Source organism: Callithrix jacchus, chromosome 3 (genome assembly GCF_049354715.1).
Source record: "Callithrix jacchus isolate 240 chromosome 3, calJac240_pri, whole genome shotgun sequence".
Taxonomy (NCBI): Eukaryota; Metazoa; Chordata; class Mammalia; order Primates; family Cebidae; genus Callithrix; species Callithrix jacchus.
This window is the reverse complement of record NC_133504.1, coordinates 84,581,936-84,609,197: the sequence shown is the minus strand read 5'-3', so window position 1 is coordinate 84,609,197 and position 27,262 is coordinate 84,581,936. Positions and strand designations below refer to the sequence as shown.

Here is a 27,262-nt window from a genome sequence, read left to right as displayed (position 1 = left end):
AGAGGGATGCAAATCAAAACTACATTGAGATACCATCTCATGCCAGTTAGAATGGCGATCATTAAAAAATCTAGAGACAACAGATGCTGGAGAGGATGTGGAGAAATAGGAACACTTTTACACTGCTGGTGGGAGTGTAAATTAGTTCAACCATTGTGGAAGACAGTGTGGTGATTCCTCAAGGACCTAGAAATAGAAATTCCATTTGACCCAGCAATCCCATTACTGGGTATATATCCAAAGGATTATAAATCGTTCTACTATAAGGATCCATGCACACGAACGTTCCTTGCAGCAGTGTTTACAATAGCAAAGACCTGGAACCAACCCAAATGCCCATCGATGATAGACTGGACAGGGAAAATGCTGCACCATGCAGCAATCAAAAACGATGAGGTAATGTCCTTTGTAGGGACATGGATGAATCTGGAGAACATCATTCTCAGCAAACTGACACAAGAATAGAAAATGAAATACCGCATATTCTCACTCATAGGTGGGTGATGAACAATGAGAACACATGGACACAGGGAGGGGAGCACTACACACTGGGGTCTATTGTGGGGAACAGGGGAGGGACAGCGAAGCGGGGAGCGGGGGAGGGCTGGCATGGGGAGAAATGCCAGATGTGGGTGAAGAGAGGAAGGCAGCAAATCACAGTGCCACGTGTGTACCTATGCAACCATCTTGCATGTTCTGCACATGTACCCCAAAACCTAAAATGCAATAATTAAAAAAAAAAAAAAAAGAAAGACTCTAATTTTAAAAAGGTAATACTGGGCCAGCACAGTGGCTCATGCCTGTAATTCCAGCACTTTGGGGAGGCCAAGGCAGACAGATCATGAGGTCAGGAGATGGAGACCATCCTGGCTAACACAGTGAAACCCTGTCTCTACTAAAAATACAAAAAAAATTAGCTGGGTATGGTAGCATGCACCTGTAGTCCCAGCTACTCAAAAGGCTGAGGCAAGAGAATCACTTGTACCTGGGAGGCAGAGGTTGCAGCGAGCTGAGATCTCACCACTGCACTCCAGCCTGGGTGACAGAGCAAGACTCCATCTCAAGTGAGCAAGACTGCTCCACTGCACTCTAGCCTGAGCAACAGAGTGAGATCCTGTCTCCAAAAAAAAAAAAAAAGAAAATTGTCATTTCCCACTTTCAAAACTCAGTTTTGATCTGAAATTAGAATAACAGTTACTGTCAAAAACTAGCATTAACATATGAAAAATAAATCATGAATGAGGAATTTACTATAAAAATGCACAACATAACATATTACACTCTCACAATTCTATTATTTACATGAAACAGCAATCAGAATACTATAAAAATATAACAGTCATACCTATGAGGCAAGCTGTGAAAGTCTGCTTATAATGAGCAGGAGACTGAAAAACAGCTGGTATGTGAATTTGCCTTTGTGGAAGATAAGCAGACTTTAATTTCTGCCCACTTGGAAAGCATAGCTCAGAGCCACTTATCTCCTGCAATGGAATAATTCAAGTTATAATAACAACTCCAGAAAAATACTGTTTACTAATGAGTAAATTATTTTTCATAGACATATTTTTTTAAATATTATTTTCTTTTGATTTCTAGGATCCTTGAAAACTACTTTCAGATTTTAAATGAGAAACCAAATATAGCAAGAATAGCTATTAATGGCACTTTTAACCCTAAATAAGAGTAACTTTTCTTATCTGCCCCTTAATAAGTTTTTATATATATTTTGCTAAGAAAAAGTTAACTGATGCGAATGGATCATTATGTATCTTTATTTCTGGTTATGACTGTAATAAGGATTATTCACAACTAATGTGAAATAAGATACACCTTTACCGTAATGATCACTTAATCAGCAAACACAATTGACAATCAAAAGTAAAAACAATCATTAAAGCATTAAAAACAATCAGTAGTAGTGATGAAAACAGAAATAGGAACTATCACTTATTAAGTATTGATTATGTGTCAGACACTGCACCAGACAGTTTCAAATAAATCATTTCATTCAATGTTCATTAAGATTAGGAGAGATTTTAAGTAAAAGAAAGTGATGTAACTGTAGCTCAGAGTTAGGATCAAATAAAAGCCATCTGCCCAAATCGCTCTGATGCAGTATATTTTGATAATTCTTTTACTGAAATTCAGACAATAACTACTGAAAAAATGCATTACAAGACTGGTACATTTCCTCACCTGTAAATCCTTTACACTGTCATAGCAGGTAGATCCTCCTAATACATTTTTAATTTCCTCTGTCTTAGAAGTCTGCTTTAAATTCAGAGAAAATTCTTTCTTTCTGGAAACCAAATCTTGACTGCTAAAATCCTGCTGCTGTTGATAGAGCATGCCTTTTATCATTTGCAAATGCACAGAGTCTAAAGAGCTTCCACTGATAGCATCACTCTGTCTTTTACTTGTATCTATAAAATGCATCCCAGAAATAGCCTCAGCAAAGAAGCCATTGGTTATTCTCTTATCAACTCTGTTTGGAGTAGTCATGTTACATCGAGATGTGTTTTGATATTTCAGCCACTTGCTCTGAGTAGATATATTAGTGAGAAGTGAAACATCCCCTGGAGTCACTTCCCTAGATTCTCCACAGAAAGAGGTTTCATTATGATCCTCAGGCTCAATGCTAAAAGAAAGAACTGCTGACTCTTCACACAAGTTCAGCTTCGGGGAACCAGAAGACTCACATGTGTTAGAGTTGATCATATATGAATGAGAGTCTAAGTCAGGTGGTCCATCAGTAGGTGGCAAAGTAATAAGTGGAACCCGGGTTCTACTTACTAATGAAAGCCGTTGAAGGTTCTCATTCTCCAGAGAACTGGATTTTTTCATTCCTGAAAGAAAACAGAATGCTGATTAGATAAAAATGTACTAGTAGTCATCACCTAGGCTCTAGAAAACAGTGGGTATATAAAAGCAAAAAGTAGCAACTTGCCCTGAAAATATATATATATTATTTCCTTAAAAAAAATTAATGGTTTTAATCTCAAAAAATAAAGATTTCAAAGCTTAATTCATATATACTGAAACTTCCTTAGGGTTGATAAAGTCCTCTTTTTCTTTTCCTCCTTCACTACGAATTTTTTTTTAATTACTAAATTGTATTTACATACCACTTTTGCTTTCAAAGCACTTTAAAGCTAGTAACAACAAAAATGCATCATTCTCATTTTACAAATGAGCTTACAGAAGCTTAGAGGTAGCATAACTACAAAGTGGCAGAGTCAGGATGAGAACCTCGATGAGTTTTTGATTGAGAACCTAGACTAGTTTTTTTATACCTACTCCATTCTTTCTCCAGAAACTGAAGTTCATGGTTCATTTATATGACTACATGATTGTAACTTCCTTTATATATTTTTACCCTCATGAATTATGTTACCCTTCATGGTGAAAAGATTTTAGCTTTATTTTGAGTTAATGGTGTTTGATAAAATTCTGGTAAACTCATAGCAAATTCTGTCTGAAGGAGTTTAATGATTCCTTCTGTGTGTCAGCAGCTTAAGTGATAGATATATTCCTAAAAATCTAAGAAGCAATAAATATTTGTTGAATACATAAATAAATGAATAATACTGCATCAGAATTATGTTAGCTTATAGTTTTTATCTGATATTACTATGGATTCCTATTTTATAATAATATATCTTCCTGACAGAGTTTCTGTTTTGCTGGAAATATACTCTGGAGATCATGTGGAAAGTAGCAGAGCAGTAGGTGAGCCAATGAATATTCTTTTTTATAAAGTGCTATGTTGTAATTCTAACAAGTTGATCAAGCAACACTGAGAAAAGTTAAAAATCCATTAAAGAAGTAAAAGATTCATAGTATAACTGAAAATATTATTTCATTGCCATGTCACTTGTTCTTGAATACCCACTCCCATGTATTTGATTCTTCTCTACCTTGTTGCCTTTTATCAACCACACCCATAAAACCTCTCTAACCCAATTACTAATTCACATTACAAATTTTTTATATCATCCATCCAAAATCAAAAAAATTATCTACAACTCACCCCTCACCCAAATAAACTCAGAACCAGGGGAAGATACATTGATAAGATTATAAGAAAAGAGAGAAGAAAAGAAATTTTAGAGGAAGGGATACTAGAGAATAACATTGTATTTATCAAGAAGCAGAAGCTGACTCATACTGAAGAGCCAAAATATATGTAAACCCAGAGTCCTAGGAATGCTGGGATACCAAAGCAAAAAGAGAAACTACGAGGTTATGCTAAGGTCAATCAATGGTGTTGGTGAAACTGTCACAATGAGTCATTCCTCTGGAACAGGAAGGGTCTGTAAAGGGGTTAGACACTGGAGTTACAGCTGTAAGACGTATTGACAATGGTAGAAGATACTTTCAGGGGTCTGTGTGACAAAGTTGGGAGGAGAAACAAGAAGGAACTAGATAGCTAGAAGGGAATATTATGTTTGGAATAGCTACCTATGATAGAAAAAGTTCAAAGGAAAAAAGGTTATGGAAAGGCTTCAAGGGGTATGACATTGAATCCGGTTCTAAGACATTTTTAGTGTAACAATCACTCAAATAAAAAACCTTCATCTTAAATGGATAGCCAGATATTAGAGCAATATGGTAACGACTACCCTCCAAGTGGAGAAAATGAAGATCACCAGGTAAAGATCTTGCTTTCAGGGACCTCTCAGAGAATTCAACTACGAAGTCTTCATCTCTTGAGTTCAAAGAAAAGGTAGAAACAGGGCTCAATGTACAGATGTTTTGTTCTGGTGATGTCACCTATACAGAAAGAAGAATCAAAACTACAGATCAAAACCTTCTGATTTTTTCTTTAGTTTGAATGAATTTGAGTAATCTATATTATAAAAATAATGATGTAAAGCACATCATGCAGAGCTATGGTAGGGGCAAAGACTATAAAACTTCTTCCAAAAAGGACAGAACTTACTAAAATCAACAAGAATAACAGCAAAATACAGAGCATAAAATCTTTCAGATTTATTTGAAATGGGTCAGACTCTGATTTGAACTGGTCTGGGTTATTAGGATTTGGTCCTGAAGATCTACTAAAAATACAAAAATTAGCCAGGCATGGTAGTGCACGCCTGTAGTCCCAGCTACTCAGGAGGCTGAGGCATAAGAATCACTTGTACCTGGGAGGTAGAGGCTGCAGTGAGCTGAGATGGCGCCACTGAACTTGAGCCTGGGAAAAAAATAATTTTTTTGGTATTTTTGGTATATTTGGTATGTGGGGTTTCACCACATTGGCCAGGCTGGTCTCGAACTCCTGACCTCAAGTGATCCCAAAGTGCTGGGATTATAGGCGTGAGCCACCACACCCAACCTCATTTTTCAAGTTTATCTTGTCTTCATTTCCTTTCTAAAAATCCCTCCTAACCTTCTAAGTTTTAATTGGTTATTTTAATTCTATTTCTTCCTTTCTAATTATGCATGTGTCATTTCCTGTCATATTGCAAAGATCAGAACATCTTCAAACAACAAAGAAAGCAGTCATCTACATTTTGTTAGATTCTAACAAAAATTACTCTGCAGGCCAGGTGACATGGCTCGCACCTGTAATCTCAGCACTTTGGGAGGCTGAAGTGGGCAGATCACCTGAGGTCAGGAGTTTGAGACCAGCCCGGCCAACATGGTAAAACCCCATCTCTACTAAAAATACAAAACTACGTGGTGATAGGCACCTGTAGTCCCAGCTACCTGGGAGGCTGAGGCAGGAGAATCTCTTGAACCTGGGAGGCAGAGGTTGCAATGAGTCAGGACTGTGCCACTGCACTCCAGCCTGGGCAACAGAGCGAGACTCTGTCTTAAAAAAAAAAAAAAATACTCTGCTGTTTTATCACCAAAAAATATTATTAGTTAGTTATTGATAAACATTCTTGATCATATTTAATAAATCATCTAGTCTTAAGATTTTATCTTTTTAGATTTTAATAGATTCATTTCTTGTGAGACTACCAAAAATTTTTTATTCTCAACTATTAAAGCTCTATTCATATCATACCTTATTTGCTTTCCATGAAGTCTTCTCTGCTGATTTAAAATTATAATCCAAATAATGATATAAATGTTCTGAATCTTTAGGAGAAAAACCTAAAATTGCTGTGGAAAATAAAGCAAGGATCTTTACATAACAGTTTGTTCAATGTCACCTATTTTTTTAATGTTATATTTTACTTACAATCATTTTCAATTGAGTCCTTCTCAGACCCAGATAGCACTTTAAAATTGTCTTCAATGTTAAAGCTAGTACCTCCTTTTGGAAAGTTTTCTTTATCTGCGAACTAGAAAACAGAGATCTACTTATCAGTTTATTTAGTAAAAAGAAAAATTACGTGTGCACACAAATTTATAGTGCATCTACATATGTACACATGCATATACAGTTTATGATTATAATTTGAGACACAGAAAAACGGAAACATTATGAAGCCAATTCTATTCAGGTAAAGCATAGTACATTATGATTCATCAATTTTTTTTTTTATACTTTTTGATTCAGAGTCTCAGTCTGTAGTACAGACTGGAAGTACAGTGGCATGATCTTGGCTTACTGCAAACTCCACCTCCTGGGTTCAAACAATTCTACTGCCTCAGCCACCCATGTAGCTGGGACTATAGGCACATGCCACCACAACCAGCTAATTTTTGAAACCCCAGTAGAGATGGGGTTTCACCGTGTTTGCCAGTTTGATCTCGAACTTCTGACCTCAGGTGATCTGCCTGCGTCAGACTCTCAAAGTGCTAGGATTACAGGTGTGGGCCTCTGTGGCCAGCCTTCATCAATTCTTATGACTCATTTTTCTTACATTTTAATATCTTTGAAATAGGGAAACACTTTAAAAGTGATGATATTTTTACATCTCTATAGCACAGGCAACAGTTGTGACATAGTTGTCATTGGCTGTGCATATGCAAATGAATGCAAATTAGTCATATTGTTCATTTGATAATCACTTAAATATGAATTAGTTTGTGCATTGCTAATATCAAACATGTTCTAAGTAATTTTGTTGTTTAAATGTCTTCAAAAGATTATACTGTGATTTAGCCCTAAACAAAAAATTACTATGTTCATAGAAAGGCAAGAAAACAAAGCAGTGTAATATACAATTAAAAACTGTGCCTAGCAGAACATAGTGGCTCACGTCTATAAACCTGCACTTTGGAAGGCCAAGGCAGAAGGATCACTTGAGGATAGGAGTTCAAAACCAGCCTGGGCAGCATAATAAGACCCAGTCTCTACAAAAATTGTATACATATGTTTGTGTATGTTGTTTGTATGAATATGTATCTATCTATATATATATATATATGCTTAAATAAGCCTAAAAGCATTGTTTCAATAAATATAACATTAGAAGTCTAAGTGAAGATTAAAAAGTTCTAGAGATCCATTTCAAAACAATGTAAATATACTTAACACTACTGAACTGGTTGAAACGGTAAATTTTATGATACATGGTTTTCACCACAGTAAACATTTTATAATGTTTCTAAAGTCTAAGATATAAAACACTGCGTAATGTTTAAGTGACTGCTCTTCGTTCTTAGTGCTATATAACAAACTGGTGTATTTTATAGTGATAGTATCTCAGAATTTGATGGAATACAGAATTTTTTTTTAAGTCCAGAGATTGCTATATGCAAGCAATGTCATGCTTATTCAAAAAAATCACTTATCTGTTTGTAGATCTAATCATTTTGTTTTAGAACATTTCTGGTAAACTCAGAATATAAAGCATATAATCAAAACTGATATAGATAACAACCAATAGAAATAAAAATAATAGATTTAAGTTTCTTTTTCAATATGGAATGCCTCTAAATGTTATTCTCCTCTCAAAAAATACAGAGGATGAGAAACAGAAACAGAAATTCCATATTTGATGAAACTAAGAAACAATGGTAATCCTGAATTATAATATAATATTAAGAAGATGGAGAATAGTATAGACTTGGCAATATCAAGAAAATCAACCAGAGCACCTAGTAAAGGAAAGCCTAATAAGAAGTAAACTGATTTGCCCCAATAACCCTACAAGGGTTCAGAAACTGAAGGCCACACCTAAAAGTAGGATACAATGGACTGAAATATTTGACAGAAGATTCTAGAAAGAAATCCAGAAAACACTGAAGGAAAAAAAACAACAAATAATTTTTTTTTAATTTCATAAGATGAGTAGATACGTATCTGCAGAATGAAAAGACCCACTGAGTACAACATATTAATGAAACCCGAAGGAAAGAACATCACAGGGAAATTTCAGAATATCAGGATTTTTTATTTTTTTATTTTTTTTTGGAAAGTAGGTCTCATTCTGTCACCCAGGCTGGAGCGCACTGGCACAATTTCAGCTCACTGCAACCTCTGCCTGCCAGGCTCAAGGGATTTTCCTGCCTTAGTCTCCCAAGTAGCTGGAATTACAGGCACATGCCACCATGCCTGGCTAATTTTTAATTTTGTGTAGATATGGGGTTTTGCCCCACTGCCCAGACTGGTCTCGAACTCCTGAGCTCAGGTGATCTGCCCACATCAGCCTCCCAAAGTGCTGGAACTATCTTGCACTTTGGAAGGTCATGCATGGCTAGAATTTTAAGGTCACCAAAAATTGCTAAGCCGGGCACAGAAGCTCACGCCTGTAAATGCCAGCACTTTGGGAGGCTGAGGTAGATGGTCACTTGAGGTCAGAAGTTTGAGACCAGCCTGGTCAAGATGGTGAAACTGAGTCTCCATTAAAAATACAAAAATTAGCCAGGTGTGGTGGTGCATGCCTGTAGTCCCAGCTACTCCAGAGGCTGAGGCAGGGAATCAATTGAATTCGGGAGGCAGAGGTTGCAGTGAGCCTAGATCACGCCACTGCACTCCAGCCTGGGTGACAGAGCCAAACTCCATCTCAAAAAGGAAAAACAAATTTCTAGAGGGAGACCAGGCACTAAGGCTCACACCTGTAATCCCAGCACTTTGGGAGGCTGAGGTGGTAGGATCACTTGAGGGCAGATGTTTGAGACCTGCGCAGCCAACACAGGAAGACTGCATCTCTAGAAAAAGTTTTTAAAAATGAGCTAGGTGTGCATCTGTAGTCTCAGCTACTCAGGAGGCTGAGGTAGGAGGATGGCTTGGGCCCAGGACTTTGAGGCTACAATGAGTTATAATCGTGCCACTGTACTCCAGCCTAGGCAACAGAGTGAGACTTTGTATCAAATGATAATAATAATTCTAGAGAGAGAAGGCACTGTTAAATTTAAATTTTAAAAGAAGCCAGGCACAATGGTTCACTGCTGTAATCCCAGCACTTTTGGAGGCTGAGGTGGGTGGATCATTTGAGGTCAGGTGTTCAAGACCAGCCTGGCCAATATGGCAAAACCCATCTCTACTAAAAATACCAAAAAAAAAATTAACTGGATGTGGTAGTACATGCCTGTGGTCCCAGCTACTCAGGAGGCTGAGGCAGGAGAATCACTTAAGCCTGGGAAATGGAGGTTGCAGTGAGCTGAGTTCGTGCCACTTCACTCAAACCTGGGCAACAGAGCCAGATTCTGTCTCAAAACTTACACATACACACACAAAAAAAATAAAAAAGCAGATCATATCCAAATTCTATACTGTCAAACTACTAATCAAGTATGAAAGCAAAAAAGAACATTTTCAACTTGCAAAGTCCCCCAAATTTTATCCCCCTTGCTCTCTTTCTTGGGAGTACTCAAAGATGTACCCCAGCATAACAAGAAAGGAGATGTAATGTTCAAGATGTAAGCAACCCATGCTAGGAAAGCAGTAAAGGGCATTCTCAAGATGTCAATTATACAGTGCATACTGAAGCAGGCAGATGAAAAACCTGGAAAAGATGCCATAGGAAAATAATGGAACGAACACCGAGTATCTGAAAAGTTTGTATGAATTCCTGTATTAAAAAGTACTTTATAAAGCTTTTGGAGGGTATGGCAAAACTTTGCCCCAGTATTCAAAGAACACTAAGCAAATTTTAAAAAGAGACAATTACAAACCGAGAAAAAGCAAAAAGTTATAAAGGGAAGAAAAGGTAATTATAGTACACCAGTTGGCTCAGCAGTAAAATTATTAAAACATTTATAAGGAAACATTTAACATATATTTATCTTAAAATTGTAATATAGCTGTTAATAAATAGGCACCTGGAAGAATATAAAGGAGGGATTCAGAAACAACTAATTTTACTGTAGCCACTCTAGCCACTGTAATCATCAGCTCTTTTTAAAGACAGTGCAAAATAATAATAGTTAATAAAAGCATTAAGGTGCTTTTATTAATAATAATGTTTTTATTAATAAAAAACATTGAGTGAATACTTAGAGTTCTGGGCTCCAGAAATCACAAAAAGTGCTGACAGATTTGATTATATAAACTAAAACATTCAATTTTAGAAAAATCATAATCAGGCCAGGCACAGTGTCAAATGCCTAGAATCCCAACACTTTGGGAGGCCGCGACAAGTGTATTACTTGAGCCCAGGAGTTCTAAACCAGTCTAAGCAAAATGGTAAAACCCTATCTCTATAAAAACTGTAAAAATTAGCCAGGCTTTGTGGTGTGTACCTGTAGTCCCAGCTACTCAGGAGGCTAAGGTGGGAGAATTACTTGAGCCTGGGAGGCAGAGGTTGCAGTGAGCCGACACCATGCCCATTGCACTCCAGCCTGGGCAACAGAGTGAGACTCCTTCTCAAAAAAAAAAAATCAGAGTCAAAGCACTAATATGTTGGAGAAAAATGACAAAGGGTTAATTTTCTTAGTATATAAAGAGCAAAGAACTGCTACAAATCAAATATGCCATAACATACAAAGAACCTCTATACCGAAATTATAAAAATTACTAGGAGATACTGCAGCAGATTGAAATAAATAGAGGAAAATATTTTTATAATATTAAAAATTTATCAGTAACATATTGTAAAAATGTTAATTCTCCTCAAAATTTATATGCACAATGAAATTTCATCCAAATTCCCAGCTTGTGTGTATGTGTGAAAATTGTTAAGCAAGTTCTAACTGTATACACAAATGTAAAAAAAAATGAGAAGAATAAGATGGGAAGATTTAAAGACATGTAGATAGCAATCGAGCATGGTGGCTCACGCCTGTAATCCCAGCACTTTGAGAGGCCAAAGCAGGCAAATCACCCGAGGTCAGGAGTTCAAGACCAGCCTGACCAACATGGTAAAACCCCATCTCTACTAAAAATACAAAATTAGCAATGAGCCTGTATAATGCCACTGCACTCCAGCCTGGGTAACAAAGTGAGATTCTGTCTAAAAATAAAAATTTTTAAAAATGGAAGAAAGACAGAAAACACATACTTTGTGACTTCTGAAATTGCAGACCAATAAATCAGAAGAGAAACTAACAAGAGACCCATAATGTACGGATACTTGATTCATGGCAAAAGAATTAAGAAAAATAGATTTTTCTTTTTCTTTATTTTTTTTGAGAAATACTGATTTTAATTAAACATAAGGAAAACTCTAATTATCCGTCATCTTTCAGCCTAAAGAAAAAAAAATTTTTCAATAAATGATGCAAAGCAAATGAATATTCATATGGAGAAAATATGTAACTTTACATAAACTGTACTCAATACATAAAAATCAATTACAGGTAATCTGTAGATCAAAATATAAAATGTAAATTAATAAAGCTTCACAAGATAATACAAGCAAATATCTTCATGATCTTGAGGTAAAGAAAGATTTTTTTTTCTTTGAGACAGGGTCTCACTCTGTCACCCAGTGCAGTGGCATGATCATGGATGGCTCAAGGCAGCCTCAACCTCCCAGGCTGAAGCAATCCTCCTACTTCAGCCTGCTTAGTAGCTGGGACTATACATGCACATCATGACATCTAACTAATTAAAAAAATTTTTTTTTTGTAGGGACAGAGTCTCACTGTGTTGCCCAGGCTGGTCTTGAAGTCCTCACCTTAAGTGATCCTCCTGCTTCAGCCCCTCCAAGTCTGGGATTACAGGTGTGAGCCACTGCACCGGCCAGAGGAAGATTTCTTAAACAAGATACAAAAGCACTCATTGTAAAGGAAATAACAAATAAGTTGTATTACATTAAAAATGATAAACTAGGGCCAGGCACAGTGGCTCATGCCTATAATCCCAACACTTTGGGAGGCCGAAGCAGGAGGATCATGAGGTCAGGAGTTCGAGACCAACCTGGTCAACATGGTGAAACACTGACTCTACTAAAAATACAAAAATCAGCTGGGCATGGTGGCAGGCACCTGTAATCCCAGCTATGTGGGAGGCTGAGGCAGGAGAATCACTTGAACCCTGGAGGTGGAAGTTGCAGTGAGCCAAATCACGCCACTGCACTCCAGCCTGGGCAACAAAACAAGACTCCATCTCCAAAAATAAAAATAAAAAATTATAAACTAGGCCAGAAGTGATGGTTCACACCTATAACCCAAACACTTTGGGATGCTGAGGCAGGAGGATCGTTTGAGCCCAGGAGTTGGAAACCAGCCTGTGCAACTTGGCAAAGTCCCATCTCTTAAAAAAAAATTTTTAATTAGCTGGGCAGCCGAGCGTGGTGGCTCCTGCCTGTAATCCCAGCACTTTGGGAGTCCGAGGCAGGCAGATCACTTGAGGCCAGATGTTTGAGAACAGCCTGGTCAACACAGCAAATTGTTAAGCTAGTTCAAATGTATATACAACATACTAAAAATACAAAAAATTAGCCAGGCATGATGGCATATGCCTGAATCCCAGCTACTCGGGAGGCTGAGGCCGGAGAATTGCTTGAACCCAGGAGACACAGGTTGCAGTGAGCTGAGATCATGCCACTGTACTCTAGCCTGGGCAACAGAGCAAGACCTTATCTATAAATAAATAAATAAATAAATAAATAAATAAATAAGTTGGGTGTAGTATTGGGCACAGGTAGTCCAAGCTACTTGGGAGTCTGAGGCAGGAGGGTTGCTTGAGCCCAAGAAGTCAAGACTGCAGTGAGCCGTGTTCATGCACTACACTCCAGCCTGGGTGACAGAGTTAAGACTCTGTCTCAAAAATACAAACAAACAAAAAAGACAAACTTTGATTTATCAAAGAAACCATTAAGAGTGAAAAGGTATGTAAGGGTCAGGAAAGATATTTGCAGAGCATACAATTGACAATGAGAAGGTATCCAAATTACAAAAGAATTACAACAAATCTTCGAAAACAAGCACATCAATTAAAAAATAAGGAAGAAAGCAGAACAGACACTACATCAAAGAGGATAAAGAGATGGCCAATAGGCATACAAAAAAAGACGTATGGCAGGCAGGAAAATGCAAATTAAACCTATAACTGAAGTACCAGTATATATCCACCAGAATAGCTAAAATTGAAAACAAAAAACAGTCAGCATCAAGTGTTGGTAAAGATGTAGAGTGACAGGGACTCTTATACACTTCTGATGGAGATGTAAATTATAAAAACCACTTTGGAAACCAGTTTGGCATTATGTACTAAAAATAAATATATCCTATCCAGTGACTTAATGATGATACTCCTAGGTAGTATAACCAACAGAAGTATGTTACACGTGTGTGTATATGTACATGTTCATAATGGTACCTGAATGTTTGTAGCAGTAATATCTGTAATAGTCCCTAAACACAAATAACATAAACATCTGAAGAATGGATAAATTGTGATATATTTATGCAAGAGCATACTACACCAGCAATGAAAATGAATAAATTGTAGCCACAGGCAACAACATAAATGAATTTCAAAACTGCAAAGTTAAACAAAAGAGGGTATACACAAAGAATACACTGTGTATGTTTTTATTTATATAAAGTTTTAAAAGCATAGCTAATATATAGTGCTATACATCAAGACAGTGGATACCTCAGGGAAAAGCAAAAAGGGTAGTGATTGAAAAGGAGCAGGAGAGCTTCTGGGATGCTGGTAACGCTCTATTTGTTAAAGGTAGAGGTTATATGAGTGTTTACTTTGTGGTGATTTACTTATTTTATATATATATATATATATATATATATATATATATATATATAAAATGCTTTTTTCTTCATTTTTTCTAATATGTATTTTGATTTAACAAAAAGGGAAATTTTAAAGAAAATCTCAGTGATGGCGACTGTTTCAAATACATGCTTATCATTCTCATCTCATGACCTCTATTTTCATCCCCACAAACCTGCCTTTGGTAGCAACAGTGTCATATTTAAAGAGAGACGAATATAACAGAAGAAATAAAATTTAGCCAGGAGCAGTGGCTCATACCTGTAATCCCAGCACTTAGGGAGGTTGAGGCAGGTAGATCACTTGAGGTCGGGAGTTTGAGGCCAACCTGACCAACATGGTGAAACCCCATCTCTACTAAAAATAAAAAAATTAGCCAGGCATGGTGGTGGGCACCTATAATCCCAGCTACCCAGGAGGCTGAGACATGAGAATAGCTTGAACCCAGGAGGCAGGGGTTGTAGTGAGCCAAGATCGTGCCATTGCAGTCTAGCCTGGGTGACAGAGCGAGACTCAGTCTCAAAAAAATTTTAAAAAAAGAAGAAAAAAGTTTATTAGATATAAACAGATGAGTATATTTTCTGTGTAATCTACCTATTTGCTTTCATCATGAATTTCTTGACTTCTCTGAAGTGAAAAGTAATCTGTTAAACTCCCAATCCTAAAAAGGTAAGACATCTTTCAAGTAAAATACTTTCTTATTTAGTTTTATTTAAGATATTACGCCTCTTGTCAATTTACTGTACTCCTTTTTAACTTCTAACTGTATAAACGACTATACTATTTTTTTAAATTGCAGTATAAACATAAAGAAAATGATTTGGCAAAATGCAACTATAGACATATTTTTACCTGCAAGAAGTCAATCTGCATACACATGCTAGGTAACTTTGGTGACAAAAAACAAGTGTCCGTCATGAAGTTTTCATACTCAATGCTCTCTGGAAACTGACTGCATCCTAGCTGTGAGCTGTGTCCTCTGACCATTAAACCACTAGCGGCTGATCCTTTTACTTGATGCCCTTGAAACTCAACAGGCTACAGGTAAATTATTAAAAATAAGAACTGCATAACAATATCTTGACATATATAGTCACAAAGTCAACACATAGAATATAATACATAATTCAGCTTTTTATTACCAGGAACTAATGTAAACAATTACCAGGAGTTGAAAACCAGAAAATTCTCCTGTTACCCTAAAACATGTTATGGGTAACTAATTCAAAGTACATCAATTCAATTTAACTGCATTTAAGTTCAACATTAGAAAGTATGATTTAGGCTGGGCACGGTGGCTCACATCTATAATCCTTGTGCTTTAGGAGGCTGAGGCAGGCAGATCACTTGAGGTCAGGAGTTCAAGCCTGGCCAACATGGTAAAATCCCATCTCTACCAAAAATACAAAAAATTAGCCGAGCGTGGTGGTAGGCATCTGTAATCCCAGCTACTTAGGAGCCTGAGACAGGTGAATCTCTTGAACCCAGGAGGTGGAGGTTGCAGTGAGCTGAGATCATGCTTCTGCCCTCCAGCCTGGGAGACATAGCAAGACTCCGTCTCAAAAAACAAAAAAGTGTAATTTATAGCCAATGAAGGGGGGAAAATGAATAAGTATAATTTTATTATGAGTATAAAGATGAGTATAATAATATTGGCTAATTAAACCAGAAATATTTAGTTGCTTCTTTCTCTATGTTTCCACTATATATTACACAACTGTGCATTACATACAATATTATACATTACAGACTTACAACTTCATACTACAATGAAGTTTTTCCTTATTTCTATACTAATTGCACTGTAAGCCCCTTGATGGCAGAGATCTTATACTTTATCTAGGTATCATCTGTATTTAACACAGTACTTGGTGTACAGGAAGCAATCAATAAACAGCCAATAATAGAAAAGGAAAAATGAGAAAGAGTGCAAAGAGCATTTCTCTTTACTTAGGGGTTTTTGTAAAATATCAGGCTTAACTGCAGGATGGGTGGTGGACTCTCTGCCTCTCAATAGAAAGATGTGATATCCTACTGCTCTGAGAGCAAATGCCTAAGAGTGTGGTTCCAATACAGTTATGTTCCTTAGAGAGGTTCTTTCATTCAGTCAGCTTTCAGGCTTCAAATGGCTTTCTCTGCTGCCCCCTGGAGGGTTCTAGGATTTTTACTCCATACAAAGTAAAGCCCACTCAAAATGTAAAAAAATATGACTAATTAAATAGAGTCAAAGGAATGTAGATAGTGGATTAATTCATTTTTAACTAACAAAATGACAATAATATATAATTTGAATATACTCTTATTCAAAGATGAAGACTGTAAGTCACACATTTGAAAGAAAAATCTAATTAAAATGCCCCTTTAATAGGACTTTGGTGGAAAATAACCTTCTGAATTTTAAATTACAGGCTCACACCTGTAATACCAACACTTTGGGAAGCTGAGGCAGGTGGATCACCTGAGGTTGGGAGTTCGAGACCAGCCTGACCAACATGGAGAAACCCCGTCTCTACTAAAAATACAAAATTAACCGGGCATGGTAGCACATGCCTGTAATCCCAGCTACTCTCAAGGCTGAGGCAGGAGAATCACTTGAACCTGGGAGGCAGAGGTTGCGGTGAGCCGAGATCATGTCATTGCACTCCAACCTGGGCAACAAGAACAAAACTCCATCTCAAAAAAAAAAAAGAAAACATAAACATTGCAATAAAAATGAGTCTCAACTGTTAAAGATTCTATATATTTCTGTTTTGTATGATGGGTAATGTACACTCCCCACAAGGAAATAGGTACCTTGCCTTCTCTCTCTCTCTTTTTTTTTTTGAGACAGAGTTTTGTTCTGTCACCCAGGCTGGAGCACAATAGCACAGGTTGACTCACTGTAACCTCTGCCTCCCAGGTTCAAGTGATTTTCATGCCTCAGCCTCCAGAGTATCTGGGACTACAGGTGTCTATCACCACACCTGGCTAGTTTGTGTATTTTTAGTAGAGATGGGATTTTGCCATGTTGGCCAGGCTGGTCTCAAACTCCTGGCCTCAAGTGATCCACCTGCCCTGGCCTCCCAAAGTGCTGGAATTATAAGCAGGAGTCACTGTGCCTGGCCAAAATAGGTACCTTGCTTTCTATACACCATGGAGATCTCTTCCAGAGATGTCTTGGGTTTTAGGAGTAGAGCTCCTATTTACATTTTTATGCTGTTGTCTATTAATTTTTTTATATAGAATAGGTAGCACTACTTAGAGCTTGGTTGTATACACTTCTATATATTCAGAAGTATAAGTGGTAGAATAGACTATAATAAGTTAAAAGCTATAAAGACATTCATTTTGTTCCCCACAGAGTATTCATTAGTTGTACTCTACATGGCTTTGTGTCCAACCCCTAGTGTACCCTATGTATGGAAGGATCCTGTAAACACTGTGTTACTAGCTCATTAGTAGTACAGAGAAAGTTCAAGACCAAAAAGGGGCAGGAGTCAATTAGTTTTTCTTGTTCATAAAACCAGATTCATTTATTATGCTACTAAACTTCTGCCTGTGAAAACTCTGATACTTGAGTTAAAAAAAAAAAAAAGAGAGAGAAATTATAATTTGCTAGAGAGATTGATGTTCTTCACAAAGTTTACCTTAGGATCAGAGGTTTTCCTGTCTATTTGTTTAGGAATAACAGCTAGAAAAGCAGTCTCTTCTTTACTTCCCAAGGAAGAGAACTAGAATAAAACATCAGTAAGTTATCTAGTTAGCTAGAATAGTTTCACAAGTGGTTCATGATTTTGATGGAAAAGTAATTGCAAAACTGAAGTTTGCCCTGTGAAAACACACTTGCCATCTCTATCTTGCTTTTCTCTACACAAACATACAAGTTATATCTCCCTGGCAAAGGGGTACTCTAGTGGATAAGTAATTTGAAAACTTACCATATTAGAAAACTCTGATTCTAAATTTTTTTTTTTTTTTTTTGAGATGGAGTTTCGCTCTTGTTACCCAGGCTGGAGTGCAATGGCACGATCTCGGCCTCCTGGGTTCAGGCAATTCTCCTGCCTCAGCCTCCTGAGTAGCTGGGATTACAGGCACGCGCCACCGTGCCCAGCTAATTTTTTGTATTTTTAGTAGAGATGTGGTTTCACCATGTTGACCAGGATGGTCTCAATCTCTTGACCTCGTGATCCACCCGTCTCGGCCTCCCAAAGTGCTGGGATTACAGGCTTGAGCCACCGCGCCCGGCCTGATTCTAAATTTTTAATTAAATCTTTGAACACTAGAAAAAATTGCCATGTACATAATAAATCTCCTGTCAAACCTAACACTATGTTAATGTAGATCATTTATTTTTAAATTAGTAAGAAATGAAGGGAAGAAAAATGGAAACAGTGTAACTGACTATTTGAAGAATGAATCATCTCATAGCAATCACAAAACACATGATATTGATAACAGCAACCATTCATTATTAGTTCATCAAGTAATATACAAAATAACCATAATTTTTCATAAGACTTGGATAGACAGAGAAAATGAATTGTACTACAAAAATAATTGTTTAAATGTTTAACAAATATGGAGAAAAAAACACTTTCCTAACAGACCGAAGAGGTAAAGTAGTCTATTTCTTCAAATAATGGCCACTTTCCTTTAATAACACTTATATATAAACACAACTGCCAACCAAGTAGTTCTTAAAAATATTCAATCTATATTTTAGAATCAGAATTTTCTTTTCTTTTCTTTTCTTTTTTTTAGACACAGTGTCTTGCTCTGTCACCCAGGCTGGAGTGCGGTGGCGCAATCATTGCTCACTGCAGCCTTGACCTCTGGGCTCAAGTAATCTTCCTGCTTCAACCTCCTGAGTAACTGAAACTAGGCCAGCTAGTTATTCTTATTTTCAAAATTTTTTTTAGAGATGGAGTCCCACTGTATTGCCCAGGCTGATCTCAAATTCCTGGCCTCAAATGATACTCCTGTCTTGGCCTCCCAAAGTGTTGGAAGTACAGATGTGAGCCACTGTACCCAGCCAGAATTACAATTTTCTAATATACAGTTTTCAAAATTCTCTGTTGGAATAGCTCTTTTGCTATGTGTAGTTAATTACACTTTCACAAATGAGGCAGAAGTGGCATTAAAAACATTCTATATTTTGGTGAGAGGTTGTTTCAGTGTTGTAGTAAAAAAGAGCCATTATAGGCTGGGTGCATGCCTACAATCCCAGCACTTTGGGAGGCTGAGGTGGGAGGATAGCTCGAGACCAGGAGTTTGATACCAGCCTGAACAATACAGTCAGACTCCATCTCTACAAATAATTATCCAGGCATGGTACTGTACACCTGTGGTTCCAGTTATTTGGGAGGCTGAAGGAGGAGGATGGCTTGAGTGCAGGAGGCCAAGGTTGCAGTGAGCTGTGATTGTGCCACTGTACTCTAGTCTGGGTGACAGAATAAGAACCTGTCTGAAAAAAGAAAAAAAAAAATTACAAAAATACAAATGTATTCCTATTTTCAAGCTAAAAATAGATTTAATCAATTTTCATTCCAAAAGGTTAAGACCTTTTCATTACTGTGGAATGACAGCATATTTTTGTTGTTTTGTTAATGAGAGGAAGATTACACTATGTCTCATGATGTTGCCCAGGCTGGACTCTAAGTCCCCAGATCAAACAATCCTCCTGCCTCAGCCTCCTGAGTAGCTGGGATTACAGGCATGGGCCACTGTTCCCAGCTTCAACAGACTTTTAAAAAATGTGTGATATTTAAGTGGTAACTCATTTTAAGGGAAAAAATAGTGATAGTGTTTATCTGTAGTTTATGCTTTGTGATACCTATCTTTTAAAAAATTTAAACCTTATTTCTTTCAAGTGAAAAAAGGAATATGATAATTTGTAAGCTAAATTATGTAGTTGCTAATTATTTATAATTTTATATGTATAATCTTGTTATATAAAGATAAAAAACGGCAATAAATCATAATACAGATATTTTTGTTTTATTTTGTTCTGTTTTAGACAACAGAGCTATAGGGGCAATTGTCAATGACTCATGGATTTGGCAATGCTTGCAAATTTGCAAAATTAACTTCATGGTAAAGAAGTTGTTATTTAGGCTTGGCGCAGTGGCTCACACCTGTAATCCCAGCACTTTGGGAGGCCAAGGTGGGCAGATCATGAGGTCCGGAGATCAACACCATCCTAGCCAACATGGTGAAACCCCGTCTCTACTAAAAATACAAAAATTAGCTAGGCATGGTGGTATGTGTCTGTAATCCCAGCTACTCAGGAGGCTGAGGCAGGAGAATCCCTCGAGCCAGGAAGTTGGAGGTTGCAGTGAACTGAGATCGCACCACTATTCCAGCCTGGTGACAGAGTAAGACTCCGTCTCAAAAAAAAAAAAAGAATTTGTTATTTAACCAAATTATATTGATCTTATAGTACATTTATATTAAATCAATATCACTACAAATGATTTCAAAAACTAACAATATGTAATGCAAACAAATTTATTTACAAACTTAAAATTATATGTCATACCTATATATAAAAATATATACACAAATATAATTTGGCTAATTCATACTTTAAATAACTTACCTGCAAAGACTGAAGTGGTTCACTTAGTTCAACTTTATCTTCTTTTAGTATCTTAGGAATAAAATATTAATATAAGTTAAACCAATAAGCAATAATAATTTAGAAAACAAAAACATAAATTTCTATTAGACTTAAGAAATACTAGAACACCATCACTAATATGAAATAAAAACTGGCCAGGCATTGTGCTCACACCTGTAATCCCAACACTTTGGAGGCTGGGGCTGAAGGATTGCTTGAGCCCATGAATTTGAGACTAGCCTGGGCAACACAGTGAAACCTCATCTGTGTGGCGGCATGCAACTGTAGTCCCAGGTACTCAGGGGGCTGAGGCAGGAGTATCACTTGAGCCCAGGAGGTCAAGGCTGCAGGGGCCAATCATGCTACTGCAGTCCAGCTTGGGCAACAGAGCAATATGTTGTCTCAGAAAAAAATAAATAAAAACTAAAATCCTGATTAAACAGTACTGTCACTTAGCAAGAATTTAAAAAGCTCTCAACAGTACTAGTAAAATTGAAGTAAAATAAATATTCTAATTGTAAAACATTAAAATTTTTATATTTGAAAATATCATGGCCTGGCATGGTGGCTAATGCCTGTAATCCCACTCTGGGAGGCTGAGGCAGGCGAATAACCTAAGGTCAGGAGTTTGAGATCAGCCTGGCCAACACAGAGAAACCCTGTCTCTACTAAAAACACAAAAATTAGCTGCACATGGTGGCATGTGCCCATTGTGTCAGGTACTTGGGAGGCTGAAGCAGGAGAATCGCTTGAATCCAAGAGGCGGAGGCTGCAGAGAGTCAAGATTGCACCACTGTACTCCAGCCTGGGCAAGAGAGTGAAACTCCGTCTCCAAAAAAAAAAAAAAAAAAGAAAATATCAAGAAAGACAGTTGTTCCTAGGCTTCTAAATAATTAGTTCTGCTTCTGGAATCAAATCTAAGGAAGAAACTTAAAATGCAAACAACGATTTATGTGCAAAAATATTTATTAAAGTGTTACTTATGAGAGCAAAATGCTGAAAATTATTTAAATGACAAAAATAGAGAACTGTTTGTCCAAAGCACAAGAAAGCCATAGGATGGATGGTAAATAACCTTTAAAACGTATGATTAAGAAGAATTATTAATAACATTAGATAAAACAATGATATTAAGGGGAAAGGATATAAAGTTATTTATACACAACAATCTAACCATATTTTTTAAACTGGGCACACACAAAAAAAATCTGGAAACATTAATAAATATTCTAAGAGGTAGGGTACGTTTTATTTTTTCCTGATTTCTATATTTAGAAAAAAATTAAGATTATTAAAAGGACCAGTAACATAGAAAATAAAGTAAGATATAAAATGGAGGCAAGTGAGGCCGGGCACGGTGGCTCATGCCTGTAATCCCAGTACTTTGGGAGGCTGAGGCAGGCAGATCACCCGAGGTCAGGAGTTGGAGACCAGCCTAACCAACATGGTGAAACCCCATCTCTACTAAAAACACAAAAATTAGCCAGGCATGGTAGTGCGTGCCCGTAATCCCACCTACTCGGGAGGCTAAGGCAGGAACATCACTTGAACCTGGGAGATGGAGGTTGCAGTGAGCCAAGATTGTGCCACTGCACTCCAGCCTGGTGAAAGAGCAAGACTCTGTCTCAAAAAATAATAATAAAAATAAAAAATAAAATAGAGTAAGTGAAACATTCTACTTGCTTTTTTTTCCAAACATGTCTATAGAACTGACCCTTCTAAAGTACTAATGACATCCCCACTGAGAGAAATACTCATCGGATGATTTATCCTAGAATTTCAATTCATCCTAATTAGAACTTTTTTTTTCTTTTTTTGAGATAGTCTCACTCTGTCACCAGACTGGAGTGCAGTGGTGCAATCTCGGCTCACTGCAACCTCCGCCTCCCAGGTTCAAGTGATTCTCCTGCGCCAGCCTCCCAAGTAAGCTGGTATTACAGGTATGCGACACCACACCCAGCTAATTTTGTATTTTTAGTAGAGACAAGGTTTCTCCATTTTGGTTAAGCTGGTCTCGAACTCCCTACCTCAGGTGATCCACCCACCTCAGCATCCCAAAGTGCTGAGATTACAGGCGTGAGCCACTGCACCCAGCCCTAGAACCACCATTTTTTATATAACTACTGTGGTTTGGTTCCCAAACTGTGCAACAAGGTACTCTGGGGTGGCACAATGAACTCACAGGAACTCCACAAGATGTTTTACATGTAGGGAAACAGTGTCACTTGACATCTGTCTGACACTGAGTGAACTACTAACTCCAGGTCTATTTCAACATCAGATCTTGCTACATAACCTTCAATGACATCATGTCTTTGTGAAGTTAGACTCTGAGAAACTGCTATGATAAAAAGCAATTACCATGAAAAAATCAATGTGTAACAAGAATAAGGTGGTGTTACCTAATCTATTCCAAGATTTAAGAAGTTGTATACTGCTCAACAGGTACACATTCCATTAGTAACAGTGTGGTTTTTTGGGGTGTAAATGTAAATATATATATATATATAAAATAGTGCACTTTAGGTTCTGGGGTACGTATGCAGAACATGCAGGACTGTTGCATAGGTACATATATAGCAATGTGGTTTGCTGCCTCCATCCCTGTCACCTGTATCTGGCATGTCTCCCCATGTTATCCCTCCCCAATCTCCCTACCCCTGATTGTCCCTCTCCTATTCCCCTCCAACAGACCCCAGTGTGTGATGCTCCCCTCCCTGTGTCCATGTGTTCTCATTGTTCAACACCCGCCTATGAATGAGAACATGCAGTGTTTGGTTTTCTGTTCTTGTGTCAGTTTAATGAGAATGATGGTTTCCAGATTCATCCATGTCCCTACAAAGGACACAAACTCATCTTTTTTATGGCTGCAGAGTATTCCATGGTGTATATGTGCCACATTTTCCCTGTCCAATCTATCATCGATGGGCATTTGGGTTGGTTCCAGGTCTTTGCTATTGTAAACCATGCCGCAATGAACATTCGTGTGCATGTGTCCTTATAGTAGAACAATTTATAATCCTTTGAATATATATCCAGTAATGGGATTGCTGGGTCAAATGGAATTTCTATTTCTAGGTGTTTAAGGAATCACCACACTGTCTTCCACAATGGTTGAACTAATTTACACTCCCACCAGCAGTGTAAAAGTGTTCCAGTAACAGTGCTTTTTAACAAAATGTTTACAAAGTTACTAGGAAATAAATTACTTAATGCTACTAACTACATAATAAATGAAACTATTAGGTGTTTCTTTTGGCTGATGGATGCAATGAAAAAATTTCTACAATACAGTAGGGGTCATGAACCAAGATAGCTTGGGACTGTATTACTATAATCCTATTACAAATTAAAGAACATTCATATCAAAATAAAAGAACGTACTCTTAGAAAAAAAAAAAAAACCTATACCTGTTGAGAATCCTTGTGCAGATGAGGAGACTCTTGTGAAACTACTGTAGTAAATGGTTTCCTCACTGTAACGGTGAAAGGAAATGATCATGTCATTTTTACATATATCAGTACTCTAAAATTTAACTTATTCGTAAAACCGAGACAAGGAATATAACTTAAACTTTGGTAATGTTTAATCTGGAATGTAGTTATTTGAGGATTCACTGTACTGTTCTGTTTAGATTAAAACATTTTTATGATAAAAATTTTAAAATCTTTAGAATGAAAGCCGTTTCGTTTACTTTCTAAGTCAACCGTAGGAATTTTCCTTGTATTCCTTTTTTACACTAATTAAAAAATAAATACTAAACTAACAGTTATTAACCTATACTAAAACTGCTATAAATAAAGTACTGGACAACTGTTAGGAACAAGAAAGTCAAGACTCCCAGTATATTGTTGCTATGTGCAACCACAGAAAAGAAAAACAAGGTCAGGCATGACGGCTCATTCCTGTAATCCCAGCACTTTGGGAAGCCAAAGCAGGCAGATCACTTAAGGTCAGGAGTTCACACCAGCCTGGCCAACATGGCAAGACCTTGTCTCTATTAAAAATACAAAAATTAACCAAGCATGGTGGTGCACAACTATAATCCCAGCTACTCGGGAGGCAGAGGCAGAAGAATCACTTAAACTCAGGAGGTGGAGGTTACAGTGAGCCAAGATGGTGCCACTGCCCTCCAGCCTGGCTAACAGAGTAAGACTATGCCTAAAAAAAAAAAAAAAAAAGAAGAAGAAGAAGAAGAAGAAGAAGAAAAAGAAAAGAAAAACAGCACTTTGTGCTATTTCTGGTCTATCTTAAATCCATTTCAACTATGGCTTAGGAAAAAAAATTCTACATTCTAAAATATTCACTCAGCAAGTATTTCCCAAGTATAATGTGCCAGGCACTAGGGAAATAACAGTGAATAAGACAAAATTTAAAAAGAAAAAAACCTTGAAAAAAGAGACACAGAAGACAAATAACTAAACCAGATAAATTCAGATGATACAAAATGACATCTCATCAAACAGTGATATGATACAGAACAATTTTTGATACAGGGATCAGGAAATGTTTCTCATGGGAAGTGACATTTAAGTTGAGACTTCAAGAAAAAACTCAGCCATGACAAGGGTAAAAGTGTTCAGGTAAAAGGCCAAATACCAAACTCTGAGGCAGAAAAGTTGGCAAGCATGCAGAATAGAAAGGAGTGCAGCGTGGCTAGTTTTGCTACCTTATCAGGTATCTCTGTAAAAACAGGATTTTTTTGGCCAGGCGCAGCGGCTCGCACCTGTAATTCCAGCACTTTGGGAGGCTGAGGCCAGTGGATCACTTGAGGCCAGGAGTTTGAGACCAGCCTGGCCAACATGGTGAATGAAACCCTGTCTCTACTAAAAATACAAAAATTAGCCAGCTGTTGTGGTGCATGCCTGTAATCCCAGCTACTTGGGAGGCTGAGGCAGGAGAATTGCTTAACCAGAGAGGCAGAGGTTGCAGTGAGCTGAGATCATACATTGCACTCCAGCCTGGGGGACAAGAGTGAAACTCCATCTCAAAAAAAAAAAAAGATCTTTTTTATAAATCTAAAATCACAAAAAGACTAATTTTAAAATGATAATTACTACAAAAAAAATCACAGCTATAACTAGTGTAAACTTCATTTTTAGGCAACTGCTATTTATGACTTCATTATTTTCCTGATAAAATTCAGAATAAAATAAAAAGTCATTTTGGAACTTGACATTTCTAAAAGGTTTTTAAAAAATACTAGATGAAAATTGATGTTTTCCTTTACTGCCTTTGCTACAGAATAACATTCTAAATTAACATTTCTAAGCAATATACAATTATCTCACAAAAAAAAAATTGGAGATTTTTTTAACACTTTCACACATTCTAAATTGGTGGCAAAATTTATTCTTCTCCAATTTTGCATTAAACTTCATGAAAGTATGTTATACCCTAGTGATTCAATCTTCTCAAATTGTCTCAAGCAACCAACTTAATCCTATTTAGAGAAATATATTTACATCAAAAAAGCAAATGTAGTCAATCATTCCTCATGGATTCTGCCTACCTCCTAAAGTTTATTTGTGACCCCCAAATCAGTATTGGCTTTACTTTTATGGTCATTTCCAGACAAACATAGAGCAACAAAAAATGAATTGCATGAAGCACATGTTCTCAAGGCAACACTCTTGTCTTCTTGTTTTAGCTTATGCTGTAAACAATTGTCTTTTTCATGGTTGTTTGGTGCTACATTTTTCATTTTTGTGCTTTTTACCAGTAATTTCACAATTTAAAATGTCCTCAAAGAGGCTGGGCATAGTGGCTCATGCCTGTAATCTCAACACTCTGGGAGGCTGAGGTGGTCGGATCACCTGAGGTCAGTTCAAACCAGCCTGGCCAACATAGAAAAACTCCATCTGTAATAAAAATACAAAAATTAGCAGGGCATGGTGGCACACACCTTTAGTCCTAGCTATTTGAGAGGATGAAGTGGGAGAATCACTTGAACCCAGGAGGCAGAGGTTGCAGTAAGCTGAGATTGCACCACTACACTCCAGCCTGGGAAACAGAGTGAGACTCGGTCTCAGAAAAAAAAAAGAATAAATGAGAGGTAAGAAAGTGGAGACTGCGTATGTAGCAAATGCCACTGCACTCCAGCCTGGGCAACAGTGTGGGATTCTATATCAAAAAGAAAAAAAAAAGTCCCCTAAGTATATTGCCGTCTAGTGTTCCCAAGTGCAGGAAGACTGTGATGTTCCTTATGAAGAAAGTGCAAGTGTTAGGTAAGTTTTTTACAGGTAAGAGTTATATTGCTGTTGGCTATGAGTTCAATGCTAATGAATCAACAATACATATTAAAGCCGCTTTAGCGTCTTGGCTGGGCATGGTGGCTCACGTCTGTAATCCAAGCACTTTGGAGGCCAAGGTGGGCGGATCACCTGAGGTCAGGAGTTCAAGACCAGTCTGATCAACATGGTGAAACCCCATCTTAAAAATAAATAAAATAAATAAATAAAGCATCTTTAAGCAGAAACATACATAAAACAAGGTTATGTATTCATGAATTAATGAAAATGTTTTGACCACAGACTTGCAGGAACCTGACCCTGTATTGTATTTCCCCTAGGAGCAAGGCTTTTACTAATTTTGTGTTTTCGTGACTTCACAGAGCTACTGCAAATAATCAGAATCA

The 27,262-nt window shown here is 37.2% G+C and overlaps 1 protein-coding gene across 23 annotated transcripts in view; it reads right to left on the bottom strand.

Moving 5' to 3' along the window:
* ZGRF1 (zinc finger GRF-type containing 1) overlaps window positions 1-27,262 on the bottom strand; it is a 99,030-nt gene that overhangs the window by 46,805 nt on the left and 24,963 nt on the right. For 8 of the 23 annotated variants that reach the window (XM_035293094.3, XM_035293093.3, XM_078366666.1 and 5 more), the window contains 9 exons: window positions 24,036-24,100; window positions 20,604-20,654; window positions 17,653-17,736; window positions 14,879-15,064; window positions 6,197-6,299; window positions 6,020-6,117; window positions 4,626-4,776; window positions 2,200-2,849; window positions 1,346-1,484 (listed from right to left, as the gene is read on the bottom strand). In XM_035293094.3, coding sequence (XP_035148985.2) covers window positions 1,346-1,484; window positions 2,200-2,849; window positions 4,626-4,776; window positions 6,020-6,117; window positions 6,197-6,299; window positions 14,879-15,064; window positions 17,653-17,736; window positions 20,604-20,654; window positions 24,036-24,100 — 1,527 coding nt within the window. The remainder of the gene's footprint in view (window positions 1-1,345; window positions 1,485-2,199; window positions 2,850-4,625; window positions 4,777-6,019; window positions 6,118-6,196; window positions 6,300-14,878; window positions 15,065-17,652; window positions 17,737-20,603; window positions 20,655-24,035; window positions 24,101-27,262) is intronic. The other 15 variants (XM_078366672.1, XM_078366673.1, XM_078366677.1 and 12 more) reach the window with 9 other exon arrangements.